General features: G+C 46.5%; 1 protein-coding gene across 3 annotated transcripts in view; it reads right to left on the bottom strand.

Moving 5' to 3' along the window:
* ARHGEF18 (Rho/Rac guanine nucleotide exchange factor 18) overlaps nucleotides 1-23,238 on the bottom strand; it is a 389,375-nt gene that overhangs the window by 13,206 nt on the left and 352,931 nt on the right. For all 3 annotated transcript variants that reach the window (XM_069215795.1, XM_069215794.1, XM_069215797.1), the window contains 3 exons: nucleotides 22,685-22,732; nucleotides 21,288-21,752; nucleotides 20,166-20,499 (listed from right to left, as the gene is read on the bottom strand). In XM_069215795.1, the coding sequence (XP_069071896.1) occupies nucleotides 20,166-20,499; nucleotides 21,288-21,752; nucleotides 22,685-22,732 (847 nt within the window). The remainder of the gene's footprint in view (nucleotides 1-20,165; nucleotides 20,500-21,287; nucleotides 21,753-22,684; nucleotides 22,733-23,238) is intronic.

The raw sequence follows: 23,238 nt of genomic DNA, 5'->3' as shown, positions 1-23,238 counted from the left end.
CTTTAATAAGACAAGAACCCATACCCAGATTAAGAGGAATCCTTCGCAGAAAAGGGTAAGGTAAAGGCACGCTGACCTTGTGGTACAAAGTCTTTTCGAGTCACGGGACCGAGTGACTCCTCCCTTTCGGCTCCATTGCGCATGGGCGTCGACTCCATCTTAGATTGTTTTCCCCGCATAGGGTGAGGTAGGAGTGGTAGAATGAGGATACTAAAGATGCCCATGCAATAGAATAGATATGTATGTACATAGTTTGTATTTAAATATATAAAATTTTTAATGAAACTTAAACGGCTACAGGCTCCCGGGGAGGAGGGAGGGCGCATGTGAATCTGCAGCGTCCCATGCCACAAACAGATGTACACTGGGTAAGTGACAGTTTCCATTCGATGGCATGTGTAGCTGCAGATACACATGCTGTGCATAGACTACAAAGCAGTAATCCTCCCCAAAGCGGTGGTTAGCCTGTAGGAGTTGAAGTTGTTTGAAATAATGTTCTTAGTACAGCCTACCCTACTGTGGCTTGTTGTGTTGCTAACACATCTACACAGTAGTGTTTGGTAAATGTATGAGGTGTAGACCAAGTGGCTGCTTTACAAATCTCTGTCATTGGTATGTTATCTAGAAAGGCCATTGTTGCTCCTTTCTTTCAGGTGGAGTGAGCCTTTGGTGTAATGGGTAACTCTCTTTTAGCTTTAAGGTAACAGGTCTGTATGCATTTGACTATGCCCTGTTTGGATATAGGGTTACCAGCATGGGGTTTTTGGAAAGCAACAAACAATTGCTTAGTTTTTCGAAATGATTTTGTTCTGTCTATGTAATATATTAGTGCTCTCTTTATGTCTAATGTATGCAGTGCTCTTTCTGCTACTGAGTCTGGCTGTTGGAAGAAGACTGGGAGCTCTACAGTTTGGTTTAGATGAAATGGTGAAATTACTTTTGGCAGAAATTTTGGATTTGTGCGGAGAACCACTTTAGGTTTGTGTACTTGTATAAATGGTTCTTCGATAGTGAACGCCTGTATTTCGCTAACTCTTCGTAGTGAAGTGATGGCTATTAGAAATGCTACCTTCCAAGTCAAGAATTGGATTTGGCAAGAATGCATGGGTTCAAAAGGTGGGCCCATGAGACGTGTAAGTACAATATTAAGATTCCACGAGGGTACTGGTGGGGTTCTTGGAGGTATGATCCTTTTTAGTCCTTCCATAAAGGCTTTAATAACTGGGATTCTAAAAAGTTACTTTGTATGTTTAATCTGCAGGTAAGCAGAGATTGCAGTGAGATGAATTTTGATGAAAGAAAAAGCGAGATTTGCTTTTTGTAGGTGTAGTAAGTAACTCACAATGTTTTGTATGGAGGCATCTAGCGGTGTGATTTGGTTTGCTTGGCAGTAGAAAAAAACCTTTTCCATTTATTAGCATAACAATGCCTTGTTGTTGGTTTTCTTGCCTGTTTAATGACTTCCATACACTCATTTGAAAGGTTTAGATAGCCAAATTCTAAGACTTCAGGAGCCAGATTGCTAGGTTGAGGGATGCTGGATTGGGGTGTCTGATCTGTTGTTTGTGTTGTGTTAACAGATATGGTCTGTTTGGGAGTTTGATGTGAGGTACTATTAAGAAGTCCAAACAGTGTGGTGTACCACGGTTGGCGAGCCCACGTTGGTGCTATGAGTATTAGTTTGAGTTTGTTTTGACTCAGTTTGTTGACTAGGAAAGGAATGAGTGGGAGAGGGGGAAAAGCGTAAGCAAATATCCCTGACCAATTGATCAAAAGAGCATTGCCCTTGGACTGAGGGTGTGGGTACCTGGACGCGAAGTTTTGGCATTTTGCGTTTTGTTTTGTTGCAAACAGATCTATGTATGGTGTCCCCCAGGGGTGGAAATAATCCTGTAGAATCTGGGAATGTATTTCCCACTCGTGAGTTTGCTGGTGATCTCGACTGAGATTGTCGGCTAACTGAATGTGAATGCCTGGGATGTATTGAGCTATCAGGCGAATGTTGTTGTGAATTGCCCAATGCCAATTTTTTTGTGCTAGGAGGCATAGTTGTGACGAGTGTCCCCCCCCCCCGTTTGTTTAGATAGTACATTGTTGTCATATTGTCTGTTTTGACAAGAATGTGTTTGTGGACTAGAAGGGGTTGAAAAGCTTTTAGTGCTAGAGAGACCGCTAGTAGTTCTAAGTGATTTATGTGTAGTTGTTTTTCTCGATTGTCCCACTGTCCTTGTATATTGTGATTGTTGAGGTGTGCTCCCCACCCAATCATGGAAGCATCTGTTGTGATAATGGCGCGAGGCACTGGGTCTTGAAATGGCCGCCCTTTGTTTAAATTTACAGGGTTCCACCATTGAAGCGAAAAGTGTGTTTGGCGGTCTATCAGCACTAGATCCTGAAGTTGACCCTGTGCCTGCGTCCATTGTGTTGCTAGGCACTGTTGTAAGGGCCGCATGTGTAGCCGTGTGTTTGGGACAATAGCGATGCATGAGGACATCATGCCTAGTAGTTTCATGACAAATCTGACTGTGTACTGGTGATTTGGTAGTATGTTTGACACCATAGCTTGAAACGATTGAACTCTCTGTGGGCTTGGAGTGGCAATTGCTCTTTGTGTGTTGAGTGTTGCTCCCAAGTATTGTTGTAGTTGGGATGGCTGCAAGTGAGATTTTTGGTAACTTATAGAAAAACCTTGTTTGTGTAGGGTATCTATTACATACTGCGTGTGATTTTGACACCGGTGTTGAGTGTTGGCTTTTATTAGCCAATCGTCGAGATATGGGAATACCCGACGGGGATGATTTGTACTTTTTTTTCCACCCGCGGTGTGAATGCTCTTCCTTTGACCGGCTCTTGAAAGACTTGTTGTGCATGCTTAAGCATGACTGGTAGCATAGGCAGGCTTTGGTATGACGCATGCGTGGACGCCAGGGTAGTGAAAAGAAAGTCATCCTCCAATGGTTCCGAGTGCATAGTGACATGGAATGTCGCAGCCCTGGCCAGGACTTGTGTATAGGAGGTGCTACCCTCTGGAGGAGATGGCTTTGAGGGGTAGCACTCAGGGCTATTGTCTGAAACCAGGGGGTTGTGAAGGTCCCAGGGATCTACATCGTCCTGTGTTTGCACAGTATGTGTGGGTGACTGTGCAGTTGGCGTGCCAAATGGCAACCCTGTCCTTTGTGGTGAGTGTGGTGGCGATATTTCTGGCGAGAAATGTTGAGTTGGTGACTTCTCTCTAGCCACTTTTGCTCTTGGCTGATCAGTTTCAGTCTCTGCCTGTGTTTGAAAAGCCAATTTCCTCTTAAATTTGAGAGGAGGGACAGTTTGAATCCTTCCAGTATCATTCTGGATCTGTAATCTTGGTTGACTTTGATCAAACTCTTCAACATCCAGCTCCTCTTCAAACCTGTGCCTCTCCTTCAGTTGTTTGGAGAGCCCATGTTCCTCTGTATAAGAGGCCTTTTTCGGCTCCGAAGCCGGCTTTCTTGGCACCGAAATACCCATGGTAATGGTTGGCCTCGGCTCCGAAAGGCTCTTTCGAGGCTTGGTGATTTCGACCAGTCGATGTAGACTTTTGTCGACGCCGGTTTCTCGACTCGAGTCGGAAGACTTCGGCACGATTTTGGCCTTCTTCGGTGTCGAAGGTGTTGCTTGGTCACCGCTTTTTTTTGTGGGTCGAGCCATGGCCTTCGGGCAGTGGCGTCCCGGGGCCTTTTGCTTTTTTGGCTGACTTTGGGGTTGGGTCGGGGCAGGCGTACTCACTTTTTGGCCCGCTGTTGGAGGTCGGTCTCCATCGGAGTCGTCCGATTCCGATCCCTGGATGGAGATAGCCATCTCATCCTTTTCGACATCGAGGTGTTGCCACGATTTCGACGCCATCTGTAAGCGCCTCGCCCTCCGATCTCTCAAGGTCTTTTTCGACCGAAAGGCCTCGCAGGTATCCTCTCTGTGCTCCGGTGACAGACACAGATTACAGACCTGATGCTGGTCTGTATAAGGATACTTGGCGTGGCACGTCTGACAGAAACGGAAGGGGGTCCGGTCCATGAGGCTTCGACGACGGGTGTGATCAGGCTGACCAGGCCTCAGCTGGGCGTGGAAGCCCCGAAGGGCCGCCGATGCGGTTGTCTCATCGGTGCCGATGTATCGATAGAAGATTGTTCCCGAATGCAACAATACCGATGGATTTTTGATGATTTTAATACTTTCCCGATTCGAATCACGGAGCGAAGAGGAACACGTCCGAACCCGATGGCGGAAAGAAGACAATCTAAGATGGAGTTGATGCCCATGCACAATGGGGCCGAAAGGGAGGAGTCACTCGGTCCCGTGACTCGAAAAGACTTCTTCGAACAAAAACAACTTGTAACACTCCGAGCCCAAAACTAGATGGCAGGAACAGTGCACAGCATGTGTATCTGCAGCTACAGATGCCATTGAACATGTGTGTGTGTGTGTGTGTGTGTGTGTGTGTGTGTACAAAGGCAGTACATACACAATCATAATGTAGGACTATTATGAAAGTAAGGCAGGTAAGTGACAGCTATTCAGGGTAAGGGTCGAAGGCCTGCAATAAAAAGACCAGGCATGAAATAGGGGCACTAAAATGGGGTATAGTGTACCTTTTGCAGAGTGGAGATCTCAAAGGGAAAGACCAGTGGAGATCTTTACTCATGTAAGGAACTAAGAGTAACTACTTCTAGAAGTACCGAAGAAGGTCCCCATAGGGACCAGCCAACATTAAGAGATGGCTAAAAGCCTACAGCGATTGGTCTCAAGAGCAGGGAACTGAAAACAACGTAACACGAGGAAGAACCCCATTGGCAGCAAATCTCTTAGGCGACACGCCCATAGGCAGAGACCACATAAAACCCTCTGTAAGAGGAAAGAGACCAAAACAGGGACATTAGGTATAGACATTTACATGTACCTGCAGATACAGGAACACCAACTAAGGCACAACGAAGCTGGAATATAATAAGAAAAAGCACCTGTGAGCAGCAGGGACACCACACCGGGTGTGACACTGTAAGCAAGAAGCACATTGCCCATAAAGGCAGTAGAAAAAAAGAAAACGCAGAAGGGGAAGAATAACTGCCCCTGAATAGAGGAAGGAAACCAACAGAAAGGAGTACCATGCACCCCCAGGAGGCGTTAAGACTGAATTCCACCATGAGCATCTCTAATGCGGCGTAAAGCTGAGTCGGTATGAGCACCAAAAATGGAGGTGCCATCAAAAGGCATGTCAAGTAAAGACGCCTGCACAGCGTTCGAAAAATTGGAGGGACGCAACCATGCCCGTTGGCGCAGAGCCACTGAAGAAGCCATAGCCCTTCCAACACAGAGAGGGTGAGACCTCGACATCAGGAGGGTCAAAGATCAACTACGGAGAGATAACAATCGGGGCATTGAGCGAAGTCGAGGGTGCCACCACCACCAGAGTTGGCAAGTCATATCTTGGCGCTGATAATGGAGCTGGTACAGAAGAATTAGGCACGGAAGGTGGAAGCCATGCACAGGTGCCAAACTGACTACAGAAATGTAGTCAGGGGGCTCCACGGGCACCGAGGACAAGGACGAAGCTGCTGGTTCCATACCACATCGGATACTAAGCTTGGCAGCTTGCTGACCATCCCGTCCTAAGGGAACCATAACATTCCTTGCTTCCTCAGGCAGAGAAGGCAAAATGCACTCTACTGAGTCCCACAATACATGGTAGAAGCGAGCAAGGACACAGGAAGTGCTGACTGAACGCAAGGCAGCGCTAGATGAGGCAAAAATCCACCTACCAGAAGCGTCCAGCTGTCTGGCTTCTCGCTCTGACAGAACAGGAGGAACATGCTGTAGGAGGCTGGCCTGGTTTGTAGTGGGTACCTTGGGTACTTACACCTCATACCAGGTCCAGCTATCCCTTATCAGTGAAATGTAGTAGTGTTCTAGCAGCTTAGGCTGATAGAGGTAGCTATAGCAGAGCAGCTTAGGCTGAACTAAGAGACATGCAAAGCTCCTGCAATACCACTTATAGTTACGCAGTACTTATACACAAGTAAAGAGAATACTCAGGGTTACCAAAAATAAAGGTATTTATTTGGGTAACCGTACCAATAATATCTTAGAGACAATACTCCTTCTGGTGGTAAGTAGTATATACAATATATACACTAGATACCAAAATTAGACAAGTAAATAGCCATAGAACAATGCAAACAGTAGGAAATCCTATAGAATGCAATGGGAGAAAATAGGTCTAGGGGCAACACAAACCGCATACTAAGAAAGTGGAATGTGAATCACGAATTCCCCCCTAGACAAATGTAGTGTGTGCAGAATCGCTGGGAGAGGAAGAATACAGTAAAGGTAAGTAAATTACCCCACCCCAGAGCCCAGAAAAGCAGGAGTAAAGTACTGCAAATTTTCTTAGGACACACTACACCTCGTTTTGGGGATTTTGTAGCAGCCAACCAAGTCTGCAAAGAACAACTGCTGGATTATTGGACCTGAAGACCTGCAAAGGAGGAGGACCAAGTCCAGAAGTCGAAAGAAGTTCCAGGAAGGACAGGAGCCCCTGCCAACCCAGAAGAGGGTGCAAAAGAAGAGTCCCTGGTTAGTCGAAGACTGCAGAAATGGACCCTAGGAAGATGCCAGCGGGTTCCTGCGTGATGCAAAAGATGTCCCACAGCGTGAGGATCGTTGCAGACGAGATTTCGTGTTGGAAGGTACCAGCAAGCCTTGGCTACGACAAAAGTGCGTTTTGCATCAAAATGGCGCTGGATGGACTCTGTGTGAGGAGGAAGAGGGGGCTCTCAGCACTTCAGAGAGCCCTCAGGATGCCAGCCAGCAGCCACAGAAACCGCAGGATACAGGTTCAAAGGAGGTGCAAAACACGGTTGATGCAGCACAACAAAAGAAGGTCCCACGCCGCCGGAGAACAACTCCGCGAGTTGAGCGTCGCAGGATGGAGTGCTGGGGACCTGGGCCATGCTGTGCACAAAGGAATTTTGCAAAGAGTGCACAGAGGCTTCAGGAGGCGAGGAAGAAGCAGTACACAGGGGTACCGTCGCTTTCGGGGAAGGCAAGGTCTTACATCCTCCAAATTGCATCAGCAGGACCTCAGTCTATGTTGATCATGTCCACCCTCTGTGTCCTTAGGAGCACGCTCGTCACTGTGAGAGGAGTCCCAGGGTACCGGGCGTCGCCTTAGAAGGTGCCTGTTTGGAGCAGGGGAGTGACTCCGTCTCTCCACAGGAGATTTCTTCGGTCCTTCTGGTGCAGGATGAAGACAGGGAGTTCCCCAGAGCATGCACACCGTGGAAACTGTTGCAGTTGCTGACTTGGAGCTGAGGTTGCTGAAGAAAAGTGTCTCTTGTAGACAGTTTGTTGCAGTTACAGCGTTTCTTGGAGCAGGCTGCAGTTGATCCGAGTTCAGAGGATGCTGAAGTTGTTGCAGAGGATTTCTGAAGGAAACTTGCAAGCAGAATCTGAAGAGAACACACAGGAGATACCCAAAATAGCCCTGAGAAGGGGTTGGCTACATTATCAGGTATGGACCTATCAGGAGGGGTCTCTGACGTCACCTGCTGGCACTGGCCCCTCAGAGCCCTTCAGAGTGCCCCCACACCTTGCAAAGCAAGATGGCTGAAGTCTGAGACACACTGGAGGAGCTCTGGGCACCACCTCTGGGGAGGTGATGGACAGGGGAGTGGTCACTCCCCTTTCCTTTGTCCAGTTTCCTGCCAGAGCAGGGGAGAAGGGGTCCCTGGACCGGTGTAGACTGGTTTATGCAAGAAGGGCACCATCTGTGCCCTTCAAAGCATTTCCAGAGGTTGGGGGAGGCTACCCCTCCCCAGCTTGTAACACCTATTTCCAAAGGGAGAGGGTGTAACACCCTGCTCTCAGAGGAAATGCTTTGTTCTGCCTTCCTGGGACTGGGCTGCCCAGACCCCAGGAGGGCAGAACCCTGTCTGTGAGATGGCAGCAGCTGTAGCTGCAGTGCAAGCCCCAGAGAGCTGGTTTGGCAGTACTGGGGGTCCATGGTGGAGCCCCCAGAATGCATGGAATTGGCTCCCCAATGCCAGATTTGGAATGGGGGGCAATTCCATGATCTTAGACATGTTACATGGCCATATTCGGAGGTACCATTGTGTAGGGCACGTGTGTAATGGTGTCCCGCACTCACAAAAGTCCAGGGAAATGGCCCTGAACTATGTGGGGGCACCTTTGCTAGTGCAAGGGTGCCCTCACACTTAGTAGCTTTGCACCTAACCATCAGCAAGTGAAGGTTAGACATATAGGTGACTTATAAGTTATTAAAGTGCAGTGAAAACGGCTGTAAAATAACGTGCGTTATTTCACGCAGGCTGCAATGACAGTCCTGTATACGGGTTTGTCTGAGCTCCCTATGGGTGGCAAAAGAAATGCTGCAGCCCATATGGATCTCCTGGAACCTTAATGCCCTGGGTACCGAGGTACCATATACTAAGGACTTATAAGGGGGGGGTCCAGTATGCCAGTTGAAAGTGGTAAATTAAGTCACTGGCCTACAGTGACAAATTTAAAAGCAGAGAGAGCATAAGCACTGAGGTTCGGATTAGCAAAGCCTCAGTGACACAGTTAGGCACTACACAGGCATACACATTAGGCCACAAACTATGAGCATTGGGGTCCTGGCTAGCAGGATCCCAGTGAGAGAGTAAAAACATACTGACACACACTCACAAAACAGGCCAAAAGCAGGGGTAACCATGCTAGAAAGAGACTACTTTCCTACACATGCGGAGGATTCTGAGCAGCTAAAGCAGTTTGTACCACAAAGCATTGAGTACTTGGATGCCGATGGAGGCAAAATGGATCCTGCAAGGCTGTCCTGTGGTGAAAAAAAGAGCGCTCCACAAGGGGGCCAGATACCATCTGGGTCCAAGCCCCCAAAAGGATCTCAAAAAGAGCCTCACAATACGGAAGGACCACCTCCACCGAAGACTGGTCGCAATGTAATACATCAAGTAAAGGGCCCGTGGACGATTGAACAGTAGGAAGGTCCAAGTGCAACACTTCTGAAACACACTTTAACATGTCTGCTAGATCAGAATTCGCCTCTGACGCTAACCCAGGGGATGACAAGAGGCTGAAAGCCGGGGAGGAGTCCAGGTCACTAGCATTGCCCAAGTCAAAGAACCAATCCGACTGGGAAAGCGGAATGGTGTCAGAAACGTGAGCCTGACCAGCCAAACCAGGACCCTCTGATTGAAGCTCTGGAAGATATAGGGCAAGCATCAGTGATAGCGGACTCCATTGGCGCCACTTCCGGCGTCAGGTTCAACCGACGTGGAGAGGGTGAGACCTCGACATCGAAGGGTCAAAGAGCAACTCCGGAGAGATAACAATCGGGGCATTGAGCGAAGTCGAGGGCACCACCACCACCAGAGTTGGCAAGTCCTATCTCGGAGCAGATAATGGAGTTGGTACAGAAGAATTAGGCACGGAAGGTGGAAGCCATACACAGGTGCCAAACTGACTACAGAAATTTAGTCAGGGTGCTCAACGGGCACCGAGGACAAGGACGAAGCTGCCGGTGAAGATCCCATCAGGGAACCCTCCACCTTCTTAGGGCCTGAAGGCGCTCTAGAGGGAGGGGAAGTCCCAAAATGGCATGCAGGGATGAGAAATAGTCCCGCATCTGGGCCAGAGTCGCCCTGGCAACAGGAAAAAAAGGAAGACACGGGTTAGACTCCTGTGCTGACTTGTCCACAGAGGAACGGGAGGAGCTGCGCAGGGCGGTGAGGCCGGGGGAGGACACTACGACCACGGACTACACTTACTTTGAGATGTCGATGGACCTTGAGACGTCGAAGGAGCCACTCACAAACTATTCCTAGAACGTTCACACGGACAGGTCTTGGATGGAGAAGGACTCCGACGCCTAAGGGATTCCTGGGAAGACTGCGACAACCACACCTTCAGGAGCTTTATCCACTGTTCCCTCACCACCTTAGGTCTCAACTGTTGACAAGCATCGCAATCTCCAAGACAGAATAGGGGTCCGTGACCGACATCTGTCAAGCACAGGACCCACAACGCTTAAAGGCAGAAGGCATACACACTGTTCCACCCGACGAAAACCGTTTAAAAGGAAGGCAAAAAAATGGCCTGAGGAACTGCTTCTACGGATCCACTTTGCGGCGTGGAAAAGAAGAAACTGGCGTCGGAGGGACTATATGGACTCAGTCGACGTCATGTCTGGTGGACGACGTCTCTACCGACGCAGAGGTACTGCTGAAAACTTTTTCTGGATCTAGTCTGTCGCCTGGGGAGAATTATAATGTAAGTTGTCTCTATCAGATGAGGATAAGCTAGAACCGTGCAAAGGTATAGGAAAGAGCAGACAATGAAGGGTATAAGGAAGGGTTAAAGTACTAAAGTTAGAAGTATTAGGGTGTGAGTATAGGTGGTGGCACAGGTGTAGACCAAGGGTAGAATTTGAAGTACTAGAGTGTAGGCCGTGGTAGAGGTTCTTGAGTGTACGCAAGGGTAGACTAGTATACTGAAAGGGAACAAGAGATGTGGGTAAAAAAATTGATACACATTCTAGCATGCGGTAAAAGTACTAGGACATAGACACGGTGCAGATGTTTGAGAGCTACTCAGGGGTAGAGGTACTTGGGTGTAGACGGGGATAGATATCCTAAAGTCTATGCAGGGGTAGAGGTACAGGAGTACAGGAAGGAGAAGAGAAACAGGTATAAAGAGGGCTACACCTTCTAGATTGTAGCAAGGGATAAAAGTAATACGATATAGACAGCGGGTAAAGGTTCTGGAGTTCACACAGGGGTAGAGGTACTAGGGCATAGGCACAGGATACAGGTTATAGTGCCCACACAGTGATAGAGGTACTAGGATACAGGAAGGGAAGAGGAACCAGAGTATAAACAGGGATACACATAGCAAGTCACTTAAAGGTGTGCACGTTCCAGGGTATACAGGGCTTACGGACTATAGTGAAAATGCTGACAGACAAGGGGAGTAACTGACTTGCGTGCAGGAAGAATATAATTGAGAAGAAAAGATTTGACTGAATGCTTGTGAGAGGCGTCTTTTTACAAACAAGTCAAAGGCTATGCAGGGGGAAGGAGGAGCCTCCAGAAAGGTAAACAATGGATCTCTGCAAACCTGAAAAAAGATCACTTCAGGATATTTTTTTCCAATACGAAGAGCATTCACCCTCCTATGAATCACCTTCTCGTATAGAAACTCAAGCAATCGGGTTTCCTTACACCTGCTTTATTCCAAGACCAAAAGTGTGGATAAGCGGAATTGCCGCTCCTCTCCAGGCTTTAAAATCCAGGACAAATGCAGCAACCTCTTTCTTTCAGTAGTAGGAGTTCAATCCTGCAAATTACATCCCCATCTGAAGAAGCCTCACGGGTTCCTCTTGAAGCCAGCCCAATACTCATTCCTCAAGCCTGAGGGCTCTGGTTGCCCCTTTTCCCAGCAATTTACAAAAACAAGTATAGGTACAGTAGGCAACAGTCTTTTTTTTTTGTTTTTGTTTAAAGAGGATCTGCGATAAATACGGAAGGCTTTATAGACTTCCAACACATTTCCCATAAAAAGTTAGCAATTGAACTAGGAATGCTTGAAATGTTGTGAAGTGAGGGTACTCCCATTCTACCCTTGTACATACGTGCACACCAGTTTCTAGTCTATCTGTAGTAACCAGTTCCTGCCCGTCACAAACATTTTGCATAAATCCTACAATGGTTTTCTAGCATCTATATTCCAAGATCTGCACAGCTGATTTAATTTACCCATTTTTAGACAAGCTTTGTTGTACCGGGTAGTAATGGGTAAGCTTTACAAGAAAACAATCATAAACATTAATTAACATGCAGTTTACTGTATATCTTGTTCATGTCTGCTAGGAATACAAATTCAAAGTAACTAAACTGTAACATAAACTGAAAGCTGCAGTTCGTGTCACAGAAACCGAACTAACCATGAGGACAGTGATGTCAACATCCAGGTTAAGAACATTTTGAAGGAACTAGTCTTCCGTCTCTTTCAGACGACCACAAGAGTCGGTTGTGTTCCTCATGTCTCGAGAGAGTTCTAGAGGCTAGTTGCTGTGCCTCTAAAGGAGTGTCTCAATTTGTGGGAAATTCTCAATTTGTGTATCTATGGTTGCAACAAATCCTTCCAAAGCTTACCTGCCACTGGATACAGTCAATCAGTCAGTGAGATACTGAGGTTTGTATAAAAGGCGAATCCAAATTTGAACCTGGTTCTCGCTTCGAGCGGGAGCATTGAAGGAAGTTATCATGAGATCAGAGAGTTGTGGCTGAACCTTTACCTGTCCGAGATTAATTTATTCCTTTTCCCTATAACCGCTGTTACAATGGTGCAAATGCTGCTGCGTAAAGATGAGAGGCTGGACAAGAACATGATGGGATAAAACAACACATCCGTTGTATACTGAGAGGGCACATAAAGAGAGGAGCACTCGATGAGGAGTCATGAAGGAGACCTATCACAGGTCAGCAAGTTAAGATGAGAATGTATCCAGCAAAACCTTCAAGAAGCAGAATCATCGTAGGTGAGATGATGTCAGATACAGGCTCTGATATTATACAATTGTTCCCTTTAGTAACAGTCTTCAGATGATAAATCAGAGACACATGACAATTCAAAGAAGATCTTAGGCTAATGTCTGAGCTCAGGTTATGTGGCAAAATTGTGGAAGACTCAGAGTGGGCCAATTTACGCCCTGTGCACCAACTTGAGACAAGAACACTGGGAGTGATTGCCAAGGCATGTAATGTCTATACCATGATGAGGATGGTGCGAAGGTGCTCTCAGGACTTTTTCAACCCATCATTTTGCAGGAACAAACACTAGTTCTAAAGATTAAAGGCATCTGACATTCCCATACACTACTGCTCTCTAGTGGCTGGCTGGAAAAGACCCGGTCTCAGAGGTAAGGATTCCTTCCATAAAGATCTACATGTTGCAGGTAAATTGTGCACCGTATCACTAGGCCACTACCTTAAGTGCTGATTCTGTTTGAGACAAGCTTGTCTACAGGTATTAAAAATACCCCAACCTTCACCCACCTGGGATGCGGAGGCGACATTTTTGTGAAGTGTTGTTTATTGTAATGCAGAAATGTGTCCGCTGCCTTCCTCGTCAGGAATTTTAATGTGGACCTTCACTTATATCTAGATGAACTTCAGAGGGCTGGGGATTGACACCAGGACCATGTAACTCCTAATGAAATGCCATGCTTTCCACTATGATGTACGCAAGGAATGGCTGTCCCTGCTGATGAACTAGCGACAGTCAGAATTCCACCTCAAGCCTACACTCTCCTCCTCAATATTTGGAAGTGCCTCGTTGACATGTTTGACAAACAGAGATGATCTGTGTATTCGGAAACAATAGCTGAACTCCTAGCCTAATACCAGATACTCATGATCAAGTGTGATCTCCTCGAACCGTCTGGTAGGAATTGCTTCTTTGTTAAGAGAAATCATTATTGTTCAGACGCACTATTTTGTTGTTCTCTTTAAAGATTGCTACTCCTTTTGTGTAGGTGGGGAGAAGGACCTTGCATCTCACGGCACTTATTGAAGCGCACTCGCAGCATGGCTGCCTTCGCAATTCAAAAGAGCTGAAGGCGATCTACAAACCCATCCTTCCAATTTCTCACTTTCTTTCCCACAAAGCGGCCCTGCGCTGCAGCTCTAGAGTTAAGACAATACTCTACTAGTGGTGATTTCAAGGAACGAATCTCTGGCTCATAATCATCTTTTGAAGGTTAATTAACCTTTTGTATGCAAGAAGATTTCTAAGTCCTTATAGACAAGTATGCTACAATGCAACAAGATTTCCTACATCCACATGTGTGTAAAGGGCCTCCACAAAAATTAGATATTTAGCTCAAAGGAAGTTCGATCATGAATTCTGTGTGAATTTAGGAGATTTAATAAACATCTAGTTAAATTGTCTGAACTGGCAAATGCCGGAAAGTCTGACTTACTCCAAGGACTCAGAATTTCAAGCAATACGTCCTTGCTCTTAGGCTTATTAAAGTCATTAACGTTGAACTAATTTTTGCCCAGAAGAAGTAAAACTCTCCCTAATCTATTTTGCTAGAGAAATCATTCAGCCATTAACTTCAATCTTCCAGTGTTGGTGCATTTTCTCTCAAGAATAAGATTCAAAGCACAAATGGGGTACAATTATAGCTCAAGATAATGTAATCAGAAGGAACACTGTCCAATTTGTTTCTGGCTATCACCAATCGCTCCCCAATTCTAGGCTAGTTTTAAGGCTCATCTAATAGGCTTAGATTCCAGGTTTAGTCTTAAGGTATACACAAAATATCAAGCGCAGACACCAGCACTGTTTAAGTGGAAGGCAAACCACTCAGATAAACGACCGCTGAATAAAATATATAAATCAAGCTTTTTCTGATCTCTTATGAAAAACAAGGAAAAAGGGAAGTAAATAAAATATATTCTGGCATATTTTCATCTTCAGAAAATATTATTCAAAATCTTATCAGACCTCTGATCTCAAAAAGCTATAAACTGAGGATTCAGAGGACCTGACATAATCTGTTGAATGCGCTTTCCTATCATATCAAAGACTAAGCTGAGCTCCTCTAGGCAAAGGACACCACTTTAGATGAAACTGAGCAACATTCTAGCAGTGGCCACCCAGCATGTCCCTCTTAGGATGCATCAATCTTCTGCCCGCATTTGTCCATCATTACCACCACTCCCCCAAATATCAACTTAAGAGACTCCAATCTTTAAGATCTTATGTCTGGTGGAAGAAGCGCTACATCCACGCAGAATGCTCTTGTGTGGAACAACCTAGTCAAGTGTACACCGATTCAGCGTCTTAAATTTGGCTCTTTCAATCAATAACCACAACTAGAAAATTAGCTTCTTTCCTACAACTTAAAATAACCACAACAAGGAAGTCTCCCTTGGGAGGCAGCTTTTACTCTGCAGGGCTGGCCTGAATTTAGGGGACAGCTCTCTCACAGAAGAGATGTGTGATAAGGCTCCTGGGCAAATGAGCATTTTTGAGAATATCTGAGAATTTTTAATATAACACAACAGAGACATTGGTTGATATTGTTTTTTGGTTTCTTGGGTTCACCAATTTTGATTTTGTTTGTTTAGACAAAATCTAGAAGGTCTGTTCCAGCATGTCAAAATGAATGTCAGAAGTGGCTTCTGAAACAAAGTTTAACTCGTAAGGCATCTCCTTATTTCAATTCAATATCAAGCCCCTCTGCCGCTCTATTTAGCACAATTGTAAGCACTGCACAAATCTGCTGCAGCCATGAGTAGATTGGGGCTGTTGCATTTCCTCTAAGGAGGCAGTCCTTATTCTTACTGAACCGTCTTTTCTTCAATCATCATCAGAGTATCTATCTGAGATATGCAAGGATCTTCCACTACTAACTCCATGGAAGATACTCCTGAAGGTATTTTAGGGGGTGTAAATACCATTACTGTGCTGCAATCCTAGTTTTGGGTCTCTTGAATGCTAATAACCAGCCCTAACATGCTGCATTCCGCCCCCAGCACTCCCTTGTAAGTCATTTTGACCTCTCTATATACCAGTCTTTGGTACTAGCGTAAACAAGAAAGCCAGGTTCCTATATGCAAACTATGCCTAAATCCACACCGTTATTGATGCGGGATATCTGCACACTACACTTTTTGTGTAGCCCTGCAGTATTCAACCCAGTCCGTTTTGCATAGCCTTTGCGATACTGGAAGAACGAGGGATGCTGCAAGAGGTTCCGAGTCTCGCTCCAAACTGCACAGTGACTCTGTGATCATTTCTAAGCGTATGAAGACGGAGTGGCATGGATCTTCAGCGCACATTTGGAGGGAAGATACAGTCAACCCTCTCCCACAGATGATCTGAATGTTTGTTTTATCAAGATGAAGCTAGGGCACTGTGGACGCTGTCCTCAAGCATCCTTTACCTAGTGCCTGCTGGCACTGATCACTGCAGTAAGTCAAGTCTCCCTTCATCCTTGAGCCGCAGGAGCTACACCCTCTCGATTGAGTCTCTTCGGAATATGATTTTTGTGACATTGGAGGTGTGTACGCATACCATGAAAAGGTAAGCGCCCACCCCACACACACACACAATGTTTTGCCTGTTTTTTGATGCAACTTTGACTGAAGTGCACAAGGTTCCTTCTAACCAGGTCCCCAGTGCCAGTGTTCATTTCCCCTAAAACCAAGACCTCTGGCCCCTGGTCACTTGATCCTCGAGTGACCAGCCCTGAAGCACCCTTGGTAAGTACCTAGTAAATGGTACCCCTCATAGGGACTGCAGAGGGTCCCCAAGAGCTGCAGCACAGTTTGTGCCACTCTAGGGGACCCAGTACCAACCTCATGCGAACTGCAGGCTGCATGACAAGGTGCTCCTAAAAGTGAAAACACGACGTCCCCAAAACACTGCACATAATATTTATAAGTCATCTTGTGTGTGGTGGAATTAGGAATTCCGGGACAGGGTGATGCCCACTCCACAAAGGAAGGTCATTTAAGGGGCGTAGTGACCAAGAGTAAGTAGTCCAGTGGCTAACTACTCTCCACTCCCATTAATGCCCCCTAAATTGAGTACTTGATACCAGGAAAACAGATCTTCGCTGGACACATAAGGAGTGGACAAGAGGCCTGCGGAACCCGAGAAACACAGAGCATGATGGACCTGGCGACAGCCCTGCGAGCCTGCCCGCTGCACTCGACCCTCGAGAAGCAACTGACCTGTCCTGCCGCTGCAGCCTCCAAGACACCGGGAGAGCCCCAATGCTTCACAAATCACCAAGAAGAATTCTCTTTGAGCAGAGGAGCTGCTTCCTTGTATTTGAGGCAACCCAAGAAAGAACTGTGAGGACCGGGACCACCAAAAACCGGACGCTGGACAGCACCACTGCACCAAAATCTCCTAGCCCGAGCTGAAGTGGGCCAATGGTGCCAGCATGGTTTCCAGGCCCTCCAGAGACGAAGCCCACCTTGAGCTCACCCACTGTGGACATCCTGATCTTTATCAGGGCCGCCTCCAGTGATGAAAACCCCGACGGTCCACTGCACCTCTGCACTCGGACGCCCCGTTTTGAGGAGAAGATGAATACAACTGTCCCCACATCCCCCCCAGCTCGAGAGACCTGAGCCCACTTGTTGGTTTGGTCAGACTGGACCCCAATCCATACCTTGCAACCTGTTTCTGCAGGCCCCCTCTACCACAACAGCCAATGGTGACTGAAACCAGATGGCCCAAACCACCTCTGCAACTGGACGCCCCACACTGAGGAGAACAGGATAACTGGTGTCCCTACGCTCCCAAGACTTGAACCTCCTTGGTGGTTCACCTTGGACTGGACTCCCAGCCCACCCCTGCAGCAACTGTGTGACTGGACTGATCCCCATAGACTTACATGGAGCACCCGACACTGAACTTTTCCATTGCACCCGGCCGACCCAGTGCCGCCCGAGGTGACCTGTTGGTGTGGCCTTGGACCTTGCCCAATACCTGCCTTAAGTCCAGGAGACTAGTCCCGTAAGTCGCTGTGCTCTACGTGTAAGCAGTGCTTGTTCTTCCTGCATAGGATAACACCGATGCATCTGAAAAATGCACTGTCAACTTTTGCAAACTCAAAAAATTCCTATCTCGAAAGGTACTCACCTGATTCCGGTGATCTTGGTATCTAAATTTATATAAAAGTGTGTGTTATTTTTATAAATTGGTGTCAGGTTTCTTTAATGAGTGTGTGTCTCACTTACTGCCTATGTGTGTGCTTTAACCTCTGATATGTTTAACCGCTCGCCCACACTACCACAAGAGAGAGCATTTGGGATGCCATATGTGCCTCTGTAATACCTCTAGGGTTTGCTTGGACTCTTTGCACAGTGTACCTCCTTTTGGTCCATTATATAAAGAGCAAGCTTCCTACAGTGAGGCCTCTCTATTTCCATTTTAATAGGCATATGGGCCACCAGGCCTTTGCATACATATGGGAAGTTACTATGTCACAGTATGACAACCTAAAATAAAAGATGAGGAAATTCCTATGAACAAGCACTGGGCTTAGGAGACAGTGGTGTTGAATGGACACAACCAAAACAGATTATAGTTCGCCCCACCCACAGGTCCATTCAACTCCAAACGTGAGCAAAAACATAATTAGGCTAGCAGTAAAAGGGTAAGAAATCAAATAAATCGATTTTTAGAGGGTTGGGCTTTTCGTTCACCAACGTCAAGAAAAGACACCAGAACTCAGGTAAATGGAATTGAAGAGTCTGGAGTACATGGATTTTCCAGACAACTGTCCGGTGCTCTGTTACACCACCAACATCGTGCTTGAAGATAAAAACACGTCTTTGGCCCTTTTGGGGGGGGGGGAACGACAGAAAGATACTTTTCCCTCATCTTATTAAGACATTCTGGGTTCTGCATCCTTTCCATGACATGTATGCTCCTATTCACATGTTTCTGGCCCATCATCATTTTCAGTTCTAAGTTATGCACCAGAGGGGGGCAGGCAGTGTCCTTGCACATTGATCTGGCCGCAGTAGTGGTCATTAACTTCCTGATGCCACTCACTAAAGACCATGGTATCCGGCCCTTAATCCGGTGCTTGGATAAATATGGACTCAATTCATGGGTTTTGGTCCTTGGAACCATTATCTCTGTTGACAGGTTGGTGCCAGGCCAGGAAACTCTTCTTTGTCAAGGTGAAGTCTTTTCAGACATGTAGAAGTCCTATGTTGGTTGCCTTTGTATTTATCCAGCGTCTAATACTGTCTCATTTGTGTCTTTATCCTTGGGGCTTGAAGAGTGTTCTTGTCTTGGGATCGCAAGCTCAAACATGGGCACAGTAGTAGTTGTTAACTGTGTCTGTAACCACAGACGTCCCACTTGAAGGCCCTGCTTCCTCCTCCTACTTCTGAAACTCATCTGTCCTGGACTTGATTTCTGCAAATGTCCAGTGCTCTGCCTAACAACTGAACTGTAACACACTCCTGCACGCTTGGTGCACACACAGCCGTAGAAATTTTCTATGACACTAGGGCCAAAACCTAAATGACACATTTATCAAGAAAAAAACACAAATGTGCAATGCACAACTACAGAAGAGCATAAAAATTGAATCCCAAGAAGGCAATGGCACTTTTAGCTTTGTGAGCACTGGCCAACCTCCTACTGGAGACCCCATTAAAGGCTAGCCACTGGAAATGCACAGAACAAAGTTTTAACTAAATCAAGGTGAACTTTGTTAAACAACCACCAGATGGCAGAAGAATGCAAAGCATGTCAATGTACTGGAATATATGACCCAAAACAAACTAACCCTGAACTCAGCTGTAGAAAAAAACACGTAAAGATGATGGGGTGGGTATTATGCGCATAAGGTCAGTATCATGGTAGAGTCAACACACAAAAGTACTTTTTTTTTCTCCACACTCTACATGGCGGAACAATACATGTGTGAATCTAGAACAGCATTAAGCTGCAAAATGCAGTAACTGAGGCAGGGACTACAGACTGTCCTCTGTCATCCAACATGGCAGTATGTTAACATCTCAAAGCAAAAGGCATCAAGAATAGATGTTGGAAAACATCCGACACTAACTTTTCCCCAAAAAACGGTCTTAAATAGTTTGGAAGTTCATTCCAGAGTGTTGGCCTCAGCACAACTCTGAGAACTGCACAAGATTTTCAACTGGTTATAGAGGTAAGTGGAGCGAAGTACATGGCCGGGGCACCGCCGTGAACCCTGGGTCTAATAAATGGCTGCTTCATCGTGCGGACATGCATGTGCCGGAGTGAGTGTCTGGAACGTTCATCTTCTAACTAGAGGTTATAACAACTAGTTTTTGACTCACCAATCCCAGCAAAACCCTTGGGGGCTGCTGTTGGCAGCAGTGGCAAGCAGAAAGAAAATCTAAGTGGAACATCTTCAAACAATCCAGTGGACTCTCGGCGGGACCCACACGTCCCTCATTATAAACTTCTATTTAAGCCCACAAAAATAAGCACATTCGGAATGGAGCACCGGGGGGACCTTTGTAAATTGTGCCCCATGCATGCAAGAGCTGGAGATGCTACTCCGAAGCGCTCTCTCGCTGGAGCCTCACCTGAGCTGTCGGTTCGGTGGGACGCCTTGCTCTTCGGACCCTTCTCTTTTCCTCCCTTGGTGAAGGTTGCCAGCTTTTTGGGGATTTGTTGCTGGACGGCCGCCGGCTTCTGGATCTGGTTAGTGGCGCTCAGCAAATGGATCGGCACTTCATTCTTTGGGCCCAGGCGGTTCTCCATTGCTCCGCTATCTCTTCGCACCACTTCTGGGCGCTCTGAGTAGTCGGCTGCAGACATGGAGGCGCTCACCATGCCGGGAAGCTTCACCATGTGCTGGACGGCTGCTTCAGCACCCGATAACCCTTCTCCGTTGAAACTTGCAGAATGGCTGAGGCCCTAAATAGATAAAAGAACATTATAAGTCAGGACTGGAACAGGAGCACTTAAATTGTTATATTTCGTCTGAATGTTGGATTTCCTCAAAGTGCAATACACAGAAGGAAAAACAATCTATAAAGTTGATACATTTTGTCTCCAACAAGGGTAATGTCAACATAGCAGTACATTTAGAAACACTGAGTTTAAAAAAAAAAAAAAAAAAAAAAAAAAAAACCTCATACAATTTTTTAAATAACATTGTACAAGAATCCATAAGGGCTACTGAAATTAGTGGAAAAAAACTAAGCTAAAAAGTGGTTCTTGTTCAGAAGACTATTTGAAGTGTATCTCCCCAATCCAAGCAAATGAATGTAACCAACTGAACATGATTTTGTTTTGTTTTTAAAGAGGCTTCATGACAAGGGGAAAAAATGATTAAATGGGTGACTTTCTTACAGCAGAAAGCTGGCTACTTAAATCACTGACATACAGAAATAACGTTGGTACTCATTCCTAAGGAAATCTTAAAAGGACACACTTGACAGACAAACCAATTTTCACACATGTAAAGGAAGGAGAGAGAAGAAATTGCCACATTTGAAGTTATTGTTCTTAATAAAGATATTTTTAGTCTCAATCCTGGTTATGTTTCCTATATTTTGTAGCAGACTAATATTGCTGCATAATTTGGAGTACAGATAGGCAAGCCGTGCAACCGGTCTGTTCGAATGAACCAGAGCACAATGAATAGGTATATGTTATATCTCTCACAATGTGACATAGAAAGTTGCAAGGGAGTCTCTCACCTGTACCAGGTCGGGGGAAAAGGGACCCGACAGAGTACTCGCCCTTTTCTTTCTTCGGAACTCCAGCTGCTCCCTCTCTTTCTCGACCGCTCGCTGTGCCTCCCGGAGCCTCTCCAGGTCGTGCTGGTACTCTTCTCGATGGGTTTCCAGGGCCCTCTGCTCTTGGCCCACGCGCTGCTTGTCCTGCTGCAGCTGCGCCTCCCATTGTCGCAGGTGGGCTTCTGTCCGCTCGCGCTCCCGCTGCTGCCGTTCGCGCTCGCGCTCCCAGCGCTGCTGCTCGTGCCGCAGCTGGTTCTGAAGCTTGTGCACGTTGGCCAGCTCTTCCTTCTGCTTCTCGTAGTTCCGTTGCTTCTCCTGCTCGACCAACAAGTTTCCGCGAGGGTTTGGCGCCCGGTACTGCCTCTCCCGGTCAACAGAGGAAGCTCTCTGTATTTCAATGTAGCTGTCCTGCTGGGATATTACTGCCTGGAAGGAAAGACAACCAGAATGTGAAACCTGTCTCAGGACACAGATGCGCGCACCTCGATACTGCGGACCATGCAACCCCTGTCAGCGTCTAGGCACTTCCAACGGCAAGGTAAGTTGAGTCAATACCGATAGAGAAAATAACCAGTTACTGGGACTCTATCTCAAATGATGGACGTGGTCAGATTGGAGGAGAGTTCAAAATCCAAAGAAAGGGAATGAAAGAGGCAAGTGAAGGAGGATAAGGCATAGTGGGATAAAGAGGTTGGTTAACTGCTGTAGGACTGATGGACTGAAACAACCTGATGCATGACAACCTCCTTAAATAGTGAAAGTTACTGGTCACAAAGCAGAGCCTCTGGTCAATTGAACGTAATACAGGTGAGCTCTATCAAAGTTCTCAAACTAAGCCGTTCTCTTTCCCATGGAGAGACGCGCTCAGCTTTTTAACTCCTGTGATGGCGCTCACCAAGAAGAATAAACACTCACGAAGCAGATACCACTTAGTCTGGGCAAGACAGCAAGATACGGGCTTGTGGGCAGTCTGGCGATGTGGGCTGACAGCTCTAGGGCTGCAAAGGGGTGGGGGTAATGCAAGAGACGCCCTACGGAGTTCTTGGAAAAGGAATGTTTTTGGAATGCCACCAAGGCAGCCATGGCTGTGGCTTCTTTTTGAAGGCACGCCTAAAAAGAAGATGAGGCTTGCAACTAAAAGAAGGTCAAACGAGGTTCCTGCTCCATATGGCGAGAAGCGTTAAAATCTCTCATTTGGAATAGTAGCGAGGCGCTAGGCATTGAAGGTTTTTTTGTGGAGAAAGGAATCCTAATACATTGTTCTTTTCTCCCATCCTGTGCCCCCTGTAGCAGTCACAGCTTAGAGGTCCTCCCCCTGCACAGCGCCCACGTCAGTCATCAGGAACCAAAACACCTACCTGGAGGCTAAACAGCAGCTGGGTCAACGTCTGTATCCTTTGTACCAGCTGAGAAAACACAAGAGTTACACAACCATCATTTCCAAATTGCTGTACTCCTTTTAATAATTTGTGCTATTGAAAGATGGAACAGGTCTGAAAAGGATCCCAGCTCGCCCGGTTCAGTTGTAAGTAATTAACTTGGACTCATAGCTGTCAGAACAAGTGACTGAGCTTAGAATGACTACCTTCGGCTACGTCTACAGCATCAAGAGAGGCAATAGTTGTCACCACTCTAAGCCTGCATAAACGTACGGTTTTGTTAGGTGTACGCCTCAGATCTAGCAGAAAGTAGTCTGCTATGAGCGAAGCTGGCAGTGGGGAGCCAATAAAAAAAAAAGCACATCTCAGCACTGCTCAGCAAGAACCTGTTCTTCTTCACAGTATTTACAATATTTCACTGCCTAGCAGTCACCATCCTTCCCCCACAGTGTCTTGCATGCTCTGCCGGGACCTTTCTTCCTAAATTCTGTCTTTTTTTTTTTTTTTTAAACTGCCTGGTCTGGAGAGAGTGC

This window comes from Pleurodeles waltl, chromosome 12 (genome assembly GCF_031143425.1).
Source record: "Pleurodeles waltl isolate 20211129_DDA chromosome 12, aPleWal1.hap1.20221129, whole genome shotgun sequence".
In the NCBI taxonomy this organism is placed as follows: domain Eukaryota; kingdom Metazoa; phylum Chordata; class Amphibia; order Caudata; family Salamandridae; genus Pleurodeles; species Pleurodeles waltl.
This window is presented reverse-complemented; position numbering and strand designations above follow the sequence as displayed.